Genomic DNA, 17,451 nt, shown 5'->3' on the forward strand with positions numbered 1-17,451 from the left:
AACAGTATTTATATATTAATGATGATAATAGCCTATTGTTTAACACATTTTCTGAAAAGCCTAATATTCTTTATAAAGACTCAATCATGATATGTTGTGTTTATTTGTCATTTTTTATTTACATGATTATATGTTATTATTTATATGTTAATTAAATTTCTTTGAGGTTTATTAAATGGGGGGAAGTCACGTGAGAGGAGGAAACGCCTCCATCCATCCAGCCTCCATCGCGCTATGATTGGATATGATCGATTTTGATTGGATATGACCAGAGCCATGGCTCTGAATATGACAGATATGATTAGGTCGTGCGATAAATCCCGCCGTAATTTGTTTTCGTGTATATTTTGAAACGGCCTGAATGAAGACAATAATGTTCCATTTCTACGCCTAGCCTATTGTTTAGTTCTGACATGCCAAAAAACTGTTTCAACTGAATTACAGCCAACATCATAATTACTAATGCTATTAAATGCTAGTACTCCACTGATGACAAACAAATGTGGGATTTAACAATAAAATATCCCTTTATCCTCACAATAGTGTGTCAAATGTGTATTATTGTGTATTGTAGAATATTTTTCAGGACATAAAGTGTGTCATTTTTTACATTAGTCTGCATAGAGCATAGGTTGGTGAATATGAATAATTTATGGAGGAAATGGCTCCATTTGGTGAGATGAATGAGGCCACATCTGGTTGGTCAGCTCACGGGTCTAACCATATTCAAATATATTCAGATTTAGGAGATTTTCTTACAGGTGGCATAAAACCATACAGAAAATCAAAAGATGAGCTCATACATAAGCTTTTGAAATATTACCATATCTAGCCTTATTATTTTACATACTATTTAAATTTAAAAAGTCATGAGTATGCAAACCATATAGCAACTTCCACCCCATATCCGTGACTAGTGCATTTTCCTAAAGAACCACAATGGACGAAAAGGCACACTCAAACCATTTAAAATGAGAGTAATCATCAAGGAGACTGAACATTCAATACTCTGATTTAGAGTGTCATTCATTGGTAGGACTTTAGAATATATATATTAGCTTTGTTTCATCTGTGCAACTTGAATTATTTTTGGTGACAATTCTGTCAGACGGTACCTGAAAAAGTCATTATTTTTGTAGGCCTAACAACACTTTGCAAATAGGGTTATTTATCTGAAACATGAAGGTATAAACTGATGATGCAGCCAAGATGACTTATGTATTAATCCAAGTCTATGAATGTATTAATAATACAATCAATTTATATTATTTTTTAAAGAATAAAGTAACAAACAAAACATATTTTCCATGAATGTGTGCATGCATCCTAGTCCTAGTCCTTTCTCTGCATAATTAACTTGGTGTATTGGGACAAAGCACATATTTTGCACTGGAAAAGGCAGGGTGCAGTAATCTAATATGAGTCTTTATGTTATAAAGATGAGACAACAGGGATAATTGTTCTTTCTCCACCGTAGTGAGACTTAGGGACTGATTGCTTGCTGTGCTACTGGAATAGAGACACTGCTGAAACAGGACCTGAGGGGATAAGTGTGCGTAAGAGTGTGTTTGTGATAACATCCAAAGTGCGTTATGGGCTTTCATGACTATTTTATTTAAATTAATTAAAAAAAATATACAGACTAAGGCAAGCTTAATGGTCATTTTTTTTTAGGATTTAGCTTATTTACCTTGTGTGTCAGAAAGAGAATTTACAGTAATTGAGTAACACAGTATTATTTTAGATGGCAGACAGTGAGTATTCAATGTTACCCTGCTCAGCAGTACCACTAAGTGGCTGTACAGTGCAACAGCATTGAGTGCTGTTCAAACACAAAACACAGAAACAAATATTTCAAACTATTTAGGGATGGGTACTAATTTATTCAGGGTACTAACGCGCTAATATACATTTTTTACTCTCTACTTGATATTTTTGACATTTGTAGTCACTAAATAAAACAAAACTCTATCATTAAAATAAAAAGTATGTATTACCCACTACATACAAGTATTTCAGCAAAAATGTCAGGGGGGCAGTAGCTTAGTAACTTAATGTCTTCCTATGGTATGGTGGCACTAGGACATTTATTACAGTAACAGGACCTAAGACTGGCTTTTGTCTTTTGGTACTTGAGATGAGATGTTTGACAGCAAACTCTGACAGCAAAAGTTTCCACTGGGCAGCTGGCACTGCTCGCAGCAGCCTGAACCCAGACGATTCTATTGAAAACTATAAGTCTACCGAGAGAGAAAGGACAGTTCTGTGGTAGTGCTTTATTGTGCACTCCAGCCTGTTACATGTTGTTAGATAAATAAACAGAGAGAGAGAGAGAGAACGATATATTCTTGAATAATGTTTTTTTCCAGCTAAAGTTAGTTTTGATTGATTCACTTCCATCTAAATGATCATTTGTTATTAAACTAGGGGGCGCTAAGACGACACCGTTCTCTCTAAACAGACTTTAAACGCAAACCTGTGATAAATGGTGACGCGTTCACATGCGCGTTTGAATGTGTGCAGGTTTGTAATTCCATATAATCCATGCCTAAACAAACTACTTGTCTTACCAATAAATTTTGAAACAGATTTTTTTTTTTTTTTATCACTTCGTGGTAGGTACGCGAAACGAAATTTCACAAAGCTGTACCTGTAGAGTGGTATAGGGATCCTCCAGGGAGAGGCTAGTTGGTACTTCAATACTTTCCTTCGTCAGATCTGGAAATGGAAACGCTGAACCCTTTAGTACTTTGTAAATAACCAGCAATATTTTAAAATGTATGCTATGTTTAATAGGCTAAAATGGTCATACCTGGTTCTGGTAAGAACTCAAGCTACTGCGTTTTGGACCAGCTGTAGGCTAGTTTGTTTATTAAACGCGCGCGGCAGCCACCCATAATAGCATTACAATAATCTAGCCGTCTTGTCATGAACGCATGAACTAATTGTTCCGCATTTGTCAATGAGAGCATATGGCCTAATTTAGATATATATTTTTAAGATGGAAAAATATCTCTACATTTTAAAACATTACAAATCCAAAACCTGAACCCTGCAAAAAGCTGGTTCTTCTTACTAACCAGTCAAGTAGTCACAGAGAGAGCTGGTTACCCAGAGAGCAAAGGGTGTGTGTTCACTGTGGGACAGGAGAAATGGAGACTTACCTACTTCACTGTCACAAATACATATCAATAAGAAACCTTTACTTTAACAAGTTTATAAAATTATTAAAGCACTTTATAGCCTTGACTGAAATAGAACAAATAAAGATATTATAAAGACAGCAGCACTGGCTGCGAGATACTTGTGGATGTGCCACAGCCAGCAGAGACAACAGGTGAATGTGTGTATCGTGTCAGACCACACACTGTCCACCACAGTGACCCTCAGTATGTGTGTCTATATTAGTGTTGTCACAATATTGGAATGTCTAACTTTGATACGATACCTTGAAAAATATAGATATTCAATACTATTTTTCAAAACTGCCATATAAACCATACAGATAATTTGTTATAATATCATCTTTTTTATATATAATTTGGGTAATTTTGTTGTACCCTTCACACAGGAAAGAGAGGGTTTTAGTTGAACTAGATTTACAAAAAAAAAAGACCAGTAAACGGTCAGTGATAAAATAAGTACAAATAAACAAATCACAAACAATAGCACAAATAAATACAATAAAAATTAAAGCTGCAAGCAGCATTTATCGGTGTTCAAGCAGTTTAGGCCTTTAAGGCCTTAAAGCACAAAAGCATCAAAAGGCATTCAATTTTATTAAACATACATTTATCCAGTGACATAATAGATGGAAAACACCATTTACAGCCAATACAGGCAATTAACCATTGCAAATACATGGTTTTAATGCTTTTTAACAGATATAGCACCATCTATGGTCTGATCTCCATGAAACTGTGCATGCTTCTTTTACATGTTATGACACATATGCTCATCATTTTTTTTTGAAGTTGTGAGTTTTCCTTTAGGATTTATATACTTTTGGGTGCATTTTGTCACCTACATCTTGGATACCCTTGGGGTAAGCTAAAACATACGAAAAATTAATTTCAAAGTGAACTATCCCTTTATCTCCATTATGCTTGCTTACACCAGCAGGGTGCATTACTGTATCTCCTCATTGGCCTTCCTAAAAATACCATAAGACAGTTGCAGCTCATACAGAACGCCGCTGCCAGGAGTCTGAGCAGGACCAGAAAATATGAGCAGATCACACCAGTCCTCAGGTCTTTACACTGGCTCCCAGTTACATTTAGGATTGATTTCAAAGTATTATTACTGGTATATAAATCATTTAATGGGTTAGGACCTCAATATATTACAGATATGCTCACTGAATATAAACCTAACAGATCACTCAGATCATTAGAATCACATGAGCTAGATGTGACAGTTGTCAAAGTAAATGTGACAGTTGTCATAGTATAGACATATTAGACAGCATTTATATAGCACATTCATAGACCTAATGGTCACCAAAGCGCTTTACATATTGCCTCACATTCACCCATTCACACACTGACGGCCGTGTCAGCCATACATGGCACCATTCAGCTCGTCGGGAGCAGCTGGGGTTAGGTGTCTTGCTCATGGACACCTCGACACTTGGTCAGGCTGAACCGGGGATCGAACCACCAACCTTTCGGTTTGTAGACAACCTACATGAACCACTGAGCCACTGCCACCCCTACCCTTTTTGACTAAATTATTGTGATTATGTGATTATTGTTAAACTAGTGAATTGATAAAGTCATAATATGAATTATAGTTGAGTAGTCATGACAAATGACAATTTTGAACAGCAGGGGGCAGTACAACTCCACTTATTGGCTTAATAGACCATCATGTTGATATCATGTTCACCTTTTTAACTGTTGTATAGGCATATTTTGTCCGATCTGTCTGAAAATTTTCATGTTTTAATGTCACGTGTTCTAACTTGTGTTTAACATCTGAGCATTCATTTCAAGGCTACATGTTGAAGCCATCGATTATAGGCATTCACATGAAGTAGTTCAACTTTTTCTTATAATAATTGATCAAGAGAGTTCAGAGAATTGTACTGCACTGGCTAACATTATAGGGTTAGGTGTCTTGCTCATAGACACCTCGACACTTGGTCAGGTGGAACCGGGGATCGAACCACCAACCTTTCGGTTTGTAGACAACCTACATGAACCACTGAGCCACTGCCGCCCCTGCCCTTTTGGACTAAATTATTGTGGTTATGTGATTATTGTTAAACTATTGAATTGATAAAGACATAATATGAATTATATATTATGTCTACGGTTCGATCTCCATGAAACTTTGCATGCTTCTTCAGCATGTTATGTCACATATGCTCATCAATTTTTGTGAAGTTCTGAGTTTTCCTTTAGGATTTATAGGCTTTTTGGTTCATTATGCCACACCCCTTTTCAAAATAACCCTTTTAATACCATGCAAAAAATTAAAAAGTTCAACTTTTTTTCAATAATTATTTATCTAGAGACTCCAGAGATTTGTCCTAGACTGGTTTGGTTTTGATTAGACAAAAAACCAGGGACTAGTTCGCAAAAGTAGGTTTTCAACATATTTGTGAATATTTAATGAACGATTCAATTGACAGCAATGGTTCTAGAGGCAAAGTTGTTCATCATGAGGAGATCTATCAAATGATATTCATTTTGTGTGGATGTGTGCAACACCACGTGATTACAGAGCCATAAAACTCTTTAGCGCCAACTAGTGGCCGATTTCTATGAAAATTCTTACAGACCTCTAGTGCCACAAGTCGAATATGCCCCTCGAGTTTCGTTCCGATCAGCCTCCGTTAACCTCGTCTAATAGGTGCTCAAACTTCATTGGTTGATGGCGGCCATGTTTTTTGAGATATGCCAATATCCTTTTAGACATACATGGTAACTTGCACCAAGACACTGCATACCAAATTTCAAGTCAATTGGACAAATGGTCAGATGGTTTTAGCCAATTATATGTTTATTTAATGTTATAGCGCCACCATGTGACCAATCGATGCAGTATTTTTACAGTGACCGCAAACTGTCCTCATACACATGTCTATTGAGTTTGGTGAAGATATCTTATTTACTTCTTGAGTTATAGCCATTTTAGTAAAATTGCCTAATTTCAAAATGTTCATTTTGCACCCCCTATCGACCTTGAATCGAAAATACAACTTTTTTTCGATAATTATTGGTATTCAGACTCCAGAGAACATTTCTGCACTGGTTTGGTTCCGATCGGGCAAAAATCCAGGGACTAGTTCGCAAAAGTAGGTTTTAGATAAAATTCAAAATGGCGGACAAATTTGCATATAAAATTAAAAATCCGAGATATACGTTTTGTCCTTCAGGCATCCAGCTTTCCAGTGATGTAAGACACTTGAGTCTACAACTTACATTCTAGGAGATATGAGCAGTTTCGCGCAATTGATTATTATAGCGCCACCTATGGGCCAATATGGCTCATAATTTGATAACCTCTCCTCGATTTTTGTACTACCAGCTGTCAAAGTTTCAAAGATCCAGCTCTTACGGTTTGGGCTGCACGATGCGTTTTACGGCGGAATAATAATAATAATAATAATAATAATAAAAATCAGTACAATTACAATAGGTTTTCAGCACTTCGTGCTTGAACACCTAATAAAGAGACAAATCAATGGCTTTAAGTTTTTCAGGTGGGTCCTAGGTATGAAATACTACTCAAATGAAAGTAATCAAATGTAAAATAACACTGGATAGTCTTAATTATAAAAATGAAATACCGATTAATGCTTAGAATTAAAGTCACAAAAGTTATTCAGTCAAGAGCAGAGTAATTTTCTGTCTTTTTGTGTCTTTGATTAACACTTTAAGAGCTTGCGTTTGTTTGTATTTGACCATTTGGCAATAGAGCATTTTTTAATTTTTAATTTTAGACAGATAGATGTACACATTTGCTAGAATAGAATAGCTGTTCCCTAAAACATGAAACATTTTTTTCAGTTCATGTTTAAGCTCTACCATGTTCCTTGCAGTTCTCTGTCTTCTCATCTAGGTGTGTTTAGAGCCCACCCTCGTTTCAGTGACTGGCACAGAGAACAACAGACGCACAGCTCACTCTGATCCTCACTGAAGACGGATGCTGCTGACAATCATCTGCTCTCATATGAGTTACGACTGGATGATTGGTACATCTGAGAGCAGAAATAAGGTATTAGGTATTTAATTTGTTTATAACGTACACAGGCTGGCTATGTTTAAGTAGTGCATTTGTTCTCAAAGGGCACACGTTGTCATGTGCTTTCAACTATATTTACACAATTTATAAATATATGTTGGATTTGTGCTTCCTTTTATATATATTTTTTTTGTATTTCATAATTGTTTTACTGTTCAAAATTAAGTAAAAGTCTTTAATAGGATGTTCAGTGACAAGTTTTATTGAAACAACGTGTCGTGACCCTATATATTATGTATACACTTTAATATGCTATTAAGGCACAAAAGGTCAATATGGGTTAAATTAACTGGGGGAGATTAATTTATGGGAGAGACTGGGGGAGATAATTTATTCAGGGGAGAATAACAATGAAAATGCAGAAATTTCATAATTCTTTTACTGTGTGACAACCAATGTGACAACTTACCCCTTTATAAATTTGCTATTGGGGAATGTCACAAAATGTCACTGTGTGTTAAATGAACTGTAGTTTTTGCCTAGGCAATAATGGTGGAAATATTTGCATTTTTGTAGCCAATACTTTAAAGCACCGTAAACGGGCTTTTTAAAACAAACCCACCCTGAGTAAAATTCACTGGAGTTACAAGTGTGACAACTAAATATGTAAAGAATTTATGTAAAGCAAAACACATAAACTTACACACACTAACCAATCTGAGGTACAAATTTTATCACCGGTGCTAAGATTGCTGTTCTTTGTCACAGCGCTGAGATATTTCCCACATGGCTGTCCTGTATGACCCTGGCTTTCCAACAAGAACTCGTGGCACAAGTTAGAAGGTGAGAATGGCTTACTGAAGTCAGTACGATCTTAAGATAAATAAAGATTATATATTTGTGTTTTATACCTTCCATCTTGATGGTTTCCTCTTTTTTTTTTGGTCAGCAACATCATGTCACAGTGAGAAGTGAGCAAACGTGACAGCACATCAGTATTAGTCTCACTTAAAACAGCAGACAAATACCAAGTGCTTCGAATCGTAAATATGTTGATCCATTCACATTATTCATATTAAATTAGGTCATAATGTAATTTGTCCTTCAAAGAGATTATGCAGCACAGACCACCACAAATCTTCACCCTTACTCTTCATCCTGTGAGTGATGATGACCAGACTAACCCTAACCCCACAATATATACTTTTAATAAACAGGATAACCGACTGAAGGCCATTAACTTTTAAGCACAGTAGTAAAACCAAAACCTCACTCAGTCATTTAAAATCTATTCAAACTTTATTAACAGAGTACATATTTGCCCAGTAGCTCACATATGAACAACATATATCATCTGTTTGCATTATATTAAATTACATAGCTCCGCCCAAGATGACCTCACAAAGAGTTACTTAATTAGCAGCAATTGGTAAGGCATGCAGACTTCATAGCAACACAATAACAACCAATCAGAACACCTTAGCAACTACCTAGCAACCATCCAGAACAGCCAAGAAACTGCAGAGTAACAGACTAACCACCCAAAACACACTAGCAAGCACCCAGCAATGCTCAAGCAACTGCACAGTAACACACTATTGACCCAAATGACGACCCTAACAACTATTCAGAACACCCAGGCAACACAGAATACCATGGTAGCAATGCTAAAAATCACTAAAAATCAACATCTGAGAAACCTCGTAGTGGCATTTCAGTAACACAGTCACATGCTCGAAACCCAATAGAGACCACCACAGCAAAGCCCTTGCAACTAATAAGAAAACCCTGCAACTGTATTATTTATAACATGCTAAAAAAAACACCCAGAACACCTTAGAAACCACATAGTTACACCCTGGCAACCGCATGTAACGATTTGGTTCAACGATTTTGCAATTCAATTCGATATCGATTAATTGGGGCCTATCAGGTACATAGCAAATTTTCTTCAAGGAACAAATTTCTCTCAATGGTGTACACTATACAAGGAATCCCAGTTGGTAATTCACTAGGCTATAATATTAAAGGTTAAAGCTGGATGCAAGAAATTTATTTCAATTAATCACATTTTCCTTGATATGTCACTAGACATTAAGAAATCATGTTCATTTCAAATACTTATATAACTGACAACAGTAGTCCAGTCAGGATATTGTCATTTAAAAAGTTGCAGATGTTGTCATGTTGTGTTTTGTTTTGCGTCTCCCTCCACCGATCGACAAATCACAAAGTGGTTGCGGCATTCGGGTTGCCAGCTCTTCTCTAGTTACCACAGCTGCAGAATACAAACGTGTCGGAATCAGATTTTAAAAAACGTCTAACGTTGCCTCGATATGAATCTGAGATACACCCAAATTTGAAAGTGATTGCAGTACCAGTTTTGGCCACAATCTTGCATACAGCTTACAAATAAGTTTTAATAATGAGAATTTTTAATGACATAATTATGCTTATACTGTACTTGGCTGCCATAAAAACATGAAGGATTTATTCATACACTTTAAATATTGAAGACAGTATATATTTTCTAACTGAATAATGAGTTTATGGACATTGAATGACTTTTCTGAGATAAATGTAACATTATGTGACATATTTTTAAAACTTTTATTGACATGATACATTTCTGTATGTTGTACTGTATCTTTTAACATACCTTTAGACATTTTATTCATGTTTATTTCGTGCTGTAACTAGTAAAGAGGAAGAGACGATCGTTATGTTCTCACTTGATCTGAGGCAGCAACAGCTATCTGTCACGTCGGTCGCGTCACATTAAAGAGCGCCAAAACGGTAGGCTATTTCAGCCCATTCTCATCCTTTAGCGTAATATATGGCGCTATATGACAAAACGGCGAAATACTACACACATGGCACCCTTTATCGTTAATATAACACGCGAAAGGCGTCATAAATCCTTTAGCGTAATATGAGACTGCTCTACCCTACCCCACACCTAAACCTACCCATCACAGCGCGTGTTATATTAACGATAACGGGTGCCATGTGCATAGTATTTGGCCGTTTTGTCATATGGAATAAAATTGACAGAATTTGAAAGCTGAAAGAATTTTTTTCCCCAGTCCTCCCAAAAACACACCAAAACACCCAGCAACCACATAATAGCATGGTAAGACCACACAGAATGCATTAGCAACCCTCTTAAGCAACCACACACCTATGTTTTAATAACACAGCACCATTTTCTACAAAAAATGTCAAATCTAGTTGTTTAAAATGCAGTTTTTGATCCTGTTCCATACTGAAGCGTGAAGTACAGTACATGTTGTTCTGCTAAAGATTATTGCCCTTCAGAGGCCTTCCTGGCGACAGTAAATAAGACATGTGCTATCAGAGTCCTTCCTTCCATCCAACATTAAAATATCTAAGATAAAATCACAGTTAGTCATGTTTTCCCTTCTGTATTATCAAGCCCATCAATGTGATGCTGTTCTCCTTTTGCCTTAATGGAAATCTGGCAGCATAAACAATACAGATGAGCTCTCTGTTTTGACTTTTGAGAATGATGTTTGGCAAACATACTCCATCCACAAAGATACACACTAGTTCTCTCTCCATATGTGATATAGTGAACCATAGGAGTTGTCTTTAGCACAGGACTTATGTTGCATTTTAAAGAAAGCATCACTCAAAGATGAAAAATACCCCATTTTCTCACCCTCAAGCCATAGGTGTTCATCATAACTTTCTTATCTCAAACAAACAAAATCTGAGTTATATTAAAAAAATGCCCTGGCTTTTCCAAGCTTTATAATGGGAGGGGTGAATAGTAACTGAGATTTTGAAGCCAAAAAAGTGCATCCATCCATCATAAAAGTAATCCACATGGCCAGAGGTCAGAGGACTCTCTGTCCATAAATATGAACATATTCTTACAAAAACCCAATGGCTTCTCTTCAGAAGGCCTTTATTAACCCCTGGAGCCATGTGGATTATTTTTATGATGGATGGATGTGCTTTTTTGTGCTTTAAAATCTCTATTCACTCCCATTATAAAGCTTGGAAGAGCCAGGATATTTTTTTTATATATAATTCTGACTGTGTTCGGCTGAAAGAAGAAAGTCATGTACACATAGAATAGCTTGGCGGTGAGAAAATTATGGGATCGTTTTCATTTTTAGGTGAACTAACCTTTTAACAATTTATTGTATTTTTAATAAAAGATGTATAGAAAAAAGTATTTGGACCAATGTTAATGAAAACAAAATTAATGAAATGAAAAAAATAATAAAACAAAAAACAATATAGCAATTAGAAAAGCTGGAAACCAAACTCAAATACTTATTTATGACTCCAAAAGTAACTGTGTTAAATGTTGCCAGGGTATTGAGTGGCATTTTATCCCAATGCTATGTACTTGGTCTAGACTTTTGGGCCATCATCTGGTATTTCGAACTGACCGAAATGTGAAAGCACAACAGTAAATATAGGTAATTTTACCCTTTTTTCCCAACCCTTAGGTTCTGATGTGCATGCCCTGTGACAAGGAAAGATGGAGACTTCCAACCAAACCCTTTCTCCAAGCCCTGGCTTTGCTAACACGACTAACTTTCCCCTAAACCGTTCATTCACACAAGTCAAGCTTGTTCTCGTCATTCTCGGACTGAGCACTTTAAGCCTGATCACAATCATTGGCAATGTGCTGGTCATGCTCTCCATCAAGGTCAACAGGAACCTCCAGACCGTCAACAACTATTTCCTGTTCAGTCTAGCATGTGCCGACCTGTTCATTGGTGTTTTCTCCATGAACCTCTACACCGTGTACATTGTGACTGGCCACTGGCCTTTAGGAGCTTTGGTCTGTGACCTCTGGTTGGCTCTGGACTACGTGGTGAGCAACGCCTCTGTTATGAACCTCCTCATCATCAGCTTTGACCGATATTTCTGCGTCACCAAACCTCTCAGCTACCCGGTCAAAAGGACCCACAAGATGGCAGGCATGATGATCGCAGCAGCTTGGATCCTGTCGTTCATTCTCTGGGCTCCAGCCATCCTGTTCTGGCAGTTCATCACGGGCAGCCGGACGGTTCCTGAAGGCGAGTGCTACATCCAGTTTTTCTCCAACGCTACGGTCACCTTCGGCACCGCCATCGCTGCCTTCTACATGCCGGTCGTCACTATGACCGTACTGTACTGGCAGATCTCCAAAGCCAGCCGCAGTCGTGTCCGAAGCGGAGACAATCGGGGAATTTCTAGAGTCAGTAATGATGGAGGCCAGGCTGGACCAACAACTAACAATAAGGAGAGGAAGTCAATCCAAGGAGGAGAGGAAATGATTCCACGCAGGCAGAGTGCTTCAGATGCCACTACAGGTTTGTATGACTTTTTTCTTCTTCCGTTAAACACAATGGAAGATTTTTTGGAGAATGTTCACACTGCTCTTTATACAATGTTATTGAGAACGGGGGCTGTCGTGCTCCAAAAAAAAGAGAAGAATAAAAATAGTTTATACGAGGAGTTTCCAAACTTTTTAATCAAGTGTTGTTATTGTTAAAGGGTTCATTCACAATGTCATTCCAAACCCGTAAGACTTTCATTCATCTTTGCAACACATATGAAGATATTTTAATGAAATCTGAGAGATTTCTGTTCCTCATAAATATATAAAAAAATACAGTATATCATATCATAAAGCTAATCCATATGGCTTAGTAAAATTATATGATGAACAGATTATAAATAACATTAAATCGAGTTTATTGTGAAAGTGTTTTAGATATATACCTACAGAAAAAAAATTACAGTACCTTTCAAAATTGGAAACTTTTTTTTTATGCTCACCGAGGTTGTATTTATTTAATCAAAAATATTGTAAAAATGTTAATTTTGTTAAATATTATTACAAATGAAAAGAACTATTTCTATTTTAATATTTTATATATTTAAAAAGTAATTTATTCCTGATTTTAAAGCTGCATTTTCATCATTACTCCAGCCTTCAGTGTCACATGATCCTTCAATTGTATTCTATGATGATTTGCTTCTCAAGAAACATTTCTTACTATCTTAATGTTGAAAAGTTTTGATACTTAAATTTTTTTCAGGACCCTTTGATGAATAGAAAGTTTATTAAATAGAAATAATGATGAATTATTTTTATTACCGATCCTTGATGAAATATATACGTATATGTGTGTATTTCTTTCTAATTTTATTGGATTGAGTAATCTCTAATATCTTATGATATCTGACTGTAATATTAGTAAATGTGTTGGAAATAATCAATATAAACATAAAACATTAACTAATTATCTAATCTAAAAAAAAAATTGGTTCACTCATATATAAGTGCACTTATATTGTAAGCAGATATACTTTGTGTGAGAAAAACAGACATATTAACTACTTTTAGGGTCTTTTTTGGAGCTTGGCAGCAGACCATATTATACAGTCAAGCACAAATATGTTTTTCCCTCCATTTATCTGAACCAAATATAGTTAAATCTTGGCATCATCTAAGATCTGACTGAAAATATATTGTACTCACCCGCAGGAGAAGAGCGAGAGAGTGAGAATGACTCTATATCTGGAAGTGTGGTCGCTTCTTCACACCAGAGGGACGAGGAGGCCGTATCGATAAGCACTAACGGTGACATCAGAAGCCGTCAGACCCAACCAGCTCCGCTGGCCACAGGTAGTTGGGTCAGATTTACCTGCTTCAGAACAACACCCCAAAAGGACCCGCAAAACACCTATAAACAAAACAACAAAGGAGGTCAGGACATGACCAACGGGAAGGAAAGGCTGAGTCTGGTGTCGCAGAAGATTCTCATGCCACGGTCTCAGAAGAGGAAGGGTTTATCCTCGCGGGAGAAGAAGGTAACAAGGACCATTATGGCCATTCTATTGGCGTTTGCAGCCACATGGACCCCCTACAATGTCATGGTACTCATCAACACTTTTTGCTCGGCCTGTATTCCAAGCACAATGTGGACCTTTGGCTACTGGCTCTGCTACATAAACAGTACGGTTAACCCCGCTTGCTATGCCCTGTGCAATGTCACCTTCAAGAACACCTTCAAACATCTGCTGACATGCAAGTACAGGAATATTCATGCCAGCAGAAAACAATAAGACAGTGGGCACAGAGAATATCCCCTTATTCACTACAGTGCCATCTTTGATTGAGGCTGAGGGATAGACATACATCTCTTCTGTGGGTTTTACTGCTATTTAATGTTTTTGGATTGTTCTTCTTATGAAATGCTGCAAAAACATCTTTCCAAGGAATTTCAGTAGACAAAACTACTTGCATGAGCTGTGGGAAATAAGTGATCTAGGAGTTACACAGGCTTTTACAGCGGATGCCACTAAAAACACAGCAAGTCTATCCCTCACAGCCTCGCTTCATACCTGTTGAAACATTCAAAGGTTATTTTTCAGCTGCCAAATTATTATAAGGACTACAGAAAAGAAGCAGTAAACTGTTTAATAATGTTCTTGTCATTATTAAGCATTATAAGTGTTTTTGATGCGTCCGATTCAAATGCGTAATCAATTCAACTTTTGTAATATAAATGTAAAGATATTTGTAACATTATATCTGTATAATATGCATGACATTTATAGATGTTATAAATATATATGTATTATAGTTCTCTACATATCAATATGATTTAATATTCCTGTCATTTAAGCAGATAATGGGGTTTCATTATATATCATTTGTATTTTAAAACGCACACATCTTTTGACTAATAAACGTCTTTTACAGCTATTTTTCATTACAATTTTTAAAGAAATACTATTTTATAGCTATTTGGATTTCTAGCTGGTGCAATATAGGTTTGTAAAATTGGAGTATGGGATTATGTAAGCATTTCTACTTGCAATTAAATGTACATAAAGCATCAATATTACAGCACTTTCTAGATGTTTATTAATCTGTGTGGTGGGAAAATAAAAAGAGAATTGTAGAACATGAAGTAAAAAAATTATAACAGGAAAACAATTTAGTTAAAAACAATTTTAGCTTTAATCATTTATAGGAAAATAAACAGACATCTTGTAGGTCTTTAACAAGCAAACTGGCCTCTTTTTTTTTTTTTTAACAAAGTTTAAATTGCATATGTTCCATTTTACCAGGGAGGAATCACATAAAACGAACAAGCAAGTTTTCCATCCTTGTCCACACACACGTGGTAAACTTTTTTTTTTCCTCTCTCCAATTGCTGGTATTTCAGGATAAATACTTAAAGGCAGTGACAAAATGCGTTTGTCAGTGGAAATGAGAAAAGACATTTTACCTCAATTTGAGGCTCAGAAAAACAAAGGCATTCAAGGGAGCCATCATATTTCAGACTATACCATTAGGAAGGCTGTTCAGTGTTTTATTGCTGATTCAATTTGAACTACATCAAGGCCCTTTTCCAAACAGGCTTAGTAACGAAGTACATGATGGTGCGACTGTGCGTCTTATTAATATAATACACGTCTCTAGAAAAACAAGACATCACTGGCGACACTGAGGTAGCGTAAACGTTACGAGGCGTAGCAGGGCAGGATCTCAGATGCGTCTCCTAAACCCTTGACCTCGGTCATTTGCCAAAGTCCCAAGTTCAACACCTTAAGGCAGGGCAGCTGCGTGATTCTCTCTAGTCCCCTTTTGGTTATTTTGGTGCAGCCGTACAGGTCGATCCCGGTCAGCTGCGTCAGGTGATCCGCAATGAGCTCGAGGCCCTTGTCCGTGATCCGGACGCACTGGCCGATGTTCAACGTCTTCAGTTCGTGCATCTGCCGGACCATCCTGTTGATCCCGTCGTCGCTGATGTGGCACGAGCAAAGCGACAGGGATTTGAGCTGGTACAGGCCCTGCGCGATGTAAGCCAGGCTCTGGTCGCCCACTTTGTCGCAAAACGACACGTCCAGCCCGTACAGCCTCAAAGCGCCCATGGAGAGATGCATGATGCCTGTATCGCTGATGTTGTCGCAGGAGCGCAAGTTAAGAGTCCAGAGTTGGGTCATGTGTGACAGGTGGATCATGCCGGCGTCGGAAATCCCGCCGCAGAAGCTCAAGTTCAGGACTTTCAGCTTACTGAGCCCCTTGGAAATGTGCTTGAGCGACAGATCGGTGAGTTTCTGACAGTCCTGCAAGGTGAGGTGCTCCAAACTCAAGCATCCCTCCGCGGCGCTGCGCGTCATGCCGGCCAGGTGCCCGATGCCCACGTCCGAAACGTGCCGGCAGCTTCTCAAGTTCAGGCTTTTGAGGTTATGAAGGCCCCACGCGATGAGCAACAACCCCGTGTTGGTGATGTTACTGCACCCACCGAGATCCAACAGTTCCAAGTTCTTCAGATACTGCGCAATCCTGCCCAAGCTGGAATCAGTGATCTGTTTGCAAAGGCTGAGGTTGAGGATCCTCAATGAGGGTATGTCCTGCACGAAAGCATGACCGAGGCCGTTATCTGTTAGGTTGTAGCATCCACTCAAGTTAAGGCTCTCGATGTTGGGCATGCCCTGAATGACATAGCTGAGGCTGCGTCTCAGGCTGAGGATCTGGACTTTTTTGATCCCTCTGGTTTGGAGGCTGGGGAAGAGCGATGGGTTTGCTCTTCTCAGATGGAGTTTGGCTTCTACTCCCCTCCAGACTGATTTGTGGTACGAGGCGTCTCTCCATGCGGTGCACACTTGCGCGACTCTGCCTTTGCCTTTAACGTCCAGGTAGTTGAAAATCATCGCTAAGATCTCCGGGAAAAGGCTCGAGATGTGGATCTCCATTTCTAAGAGCAGTTCGTTAGCTTAGCGAAGTTAGTAGTGTGGAATTCTGCCGGCGAGGACCGCATGTAAAACAAAACACCGGGAGAAATGTCAGAGCGAAGTAAACGTACAACAAAAATAAAAAACGACCGCGCTTTGTTGCATTTAAAACTTGGTGTGAGATTCATTCGCTCGGAATAACCAGCTTACGTCGGAGTAGACGCTGTATTTGCACCGCCAGGTCTTAGTAACGGCTGTTTCCAGATCGCGACACATGTTTAGTAAACATACATTCAAATCCATGAAAAAGCTCACCGAAAAGACTTTGAAAAATGAAACGTTTATGGTTGGAGAAAACAAACGATTTCGCATGAATACAAACCAGCCATTTGACGAAAACTATGGAGTCCGGTTTCCGGTAGCCTTTGTCTTCATCCTTTCAAAACGGGGAGGGTGAATATTCTCCGGATTGTTTTTATTGTATGAAAAATACCATACGTTTATGTTCAAAATGTCCGAAGTGTATATAAAAAATGATTA

The 17,451-nt window shown here is 37.8% G+C and overlaps 2 protein-coding genes across 3 annotated transcripts; one reads left to right on the top strand and one right to left on the bottom strand.

Moving 5' to 3' along the window:
- The first annotated feature begins 7,114 nt into the window (after window positions 1-7,114).
- chrm2b (cholinergic receptor, muscarinic 2b) lies at window positions 7,115-15,261 on the top strand. 2 transcript variants are annotated; one of them, XM_039657797.2, is made up of 4 exons: window positions 7,115-7,224; window positions 7,960-8,034; window positions 11,676-12,527; window positions 13,709-15,261. In XM_039657797.2, the coding sequence occupies exons 3-4, from the start codon at window positions 11,708-11,710 to the stop codon at window positions 14,287-14,289; spliced, it is 1,401 nt and encodes a 466-aa protein (XP_039513731.2). In that variant the 5' UTR covers window positions 7,115-7,224; window positions 7,960-8,034; window positions 11,676-11,707; the 3' UTR covers window positions 14,290-15,261. The 2 variants fall into 2 exon arrangements, with proteins under 2 accessions (XP_039513731.2, XP_039513732.2); XM_039657798.2 differs by lacking the exons at window positions 7,115-7,224; window positions 7,960-8,034 and having other exon boundaries at window positions 11,622-12,527.
- Window positions 15,237-17,349, bottom strand: fbxl14a (F-box and leucine rich repeat protein 14a). Its single transcript, XM_089127813.1, has 2 exons — window positions 17,122-17,349; window positions 15,237-16,978 (listed from the first exon to the last, which is right to left on the bottom strand). The coding sequence occupies exon 2, from the start codon at window positions 16,930-16,932 to the stop codon at window positions 15,697-15,699; it is 1,236 nt and encodes a 411-aa protein (XP_088983939.1). The 5' UTR covers window positions 16,933-16,978; window positions 17,122-17,349; the 3' UTR covers window positions 15,237-15,696.
- Window positions 17,350-17,451: the final 102 nt, after the last annotated feature.

The sequence above is a fragment of the Pimephales promelas genome, chromosome 25, assembly GCF_988280905.1.
Source record: "Pimephales promelas chromosome 25, fPimPro1.hap1.1, whole genome shotgun sequence".
NCBI lineage: Eukaryota > Metazoa > Chordata > Actinopteri > Cypriniformes > Leuciscidae > Pimephales > Pimephales promelas.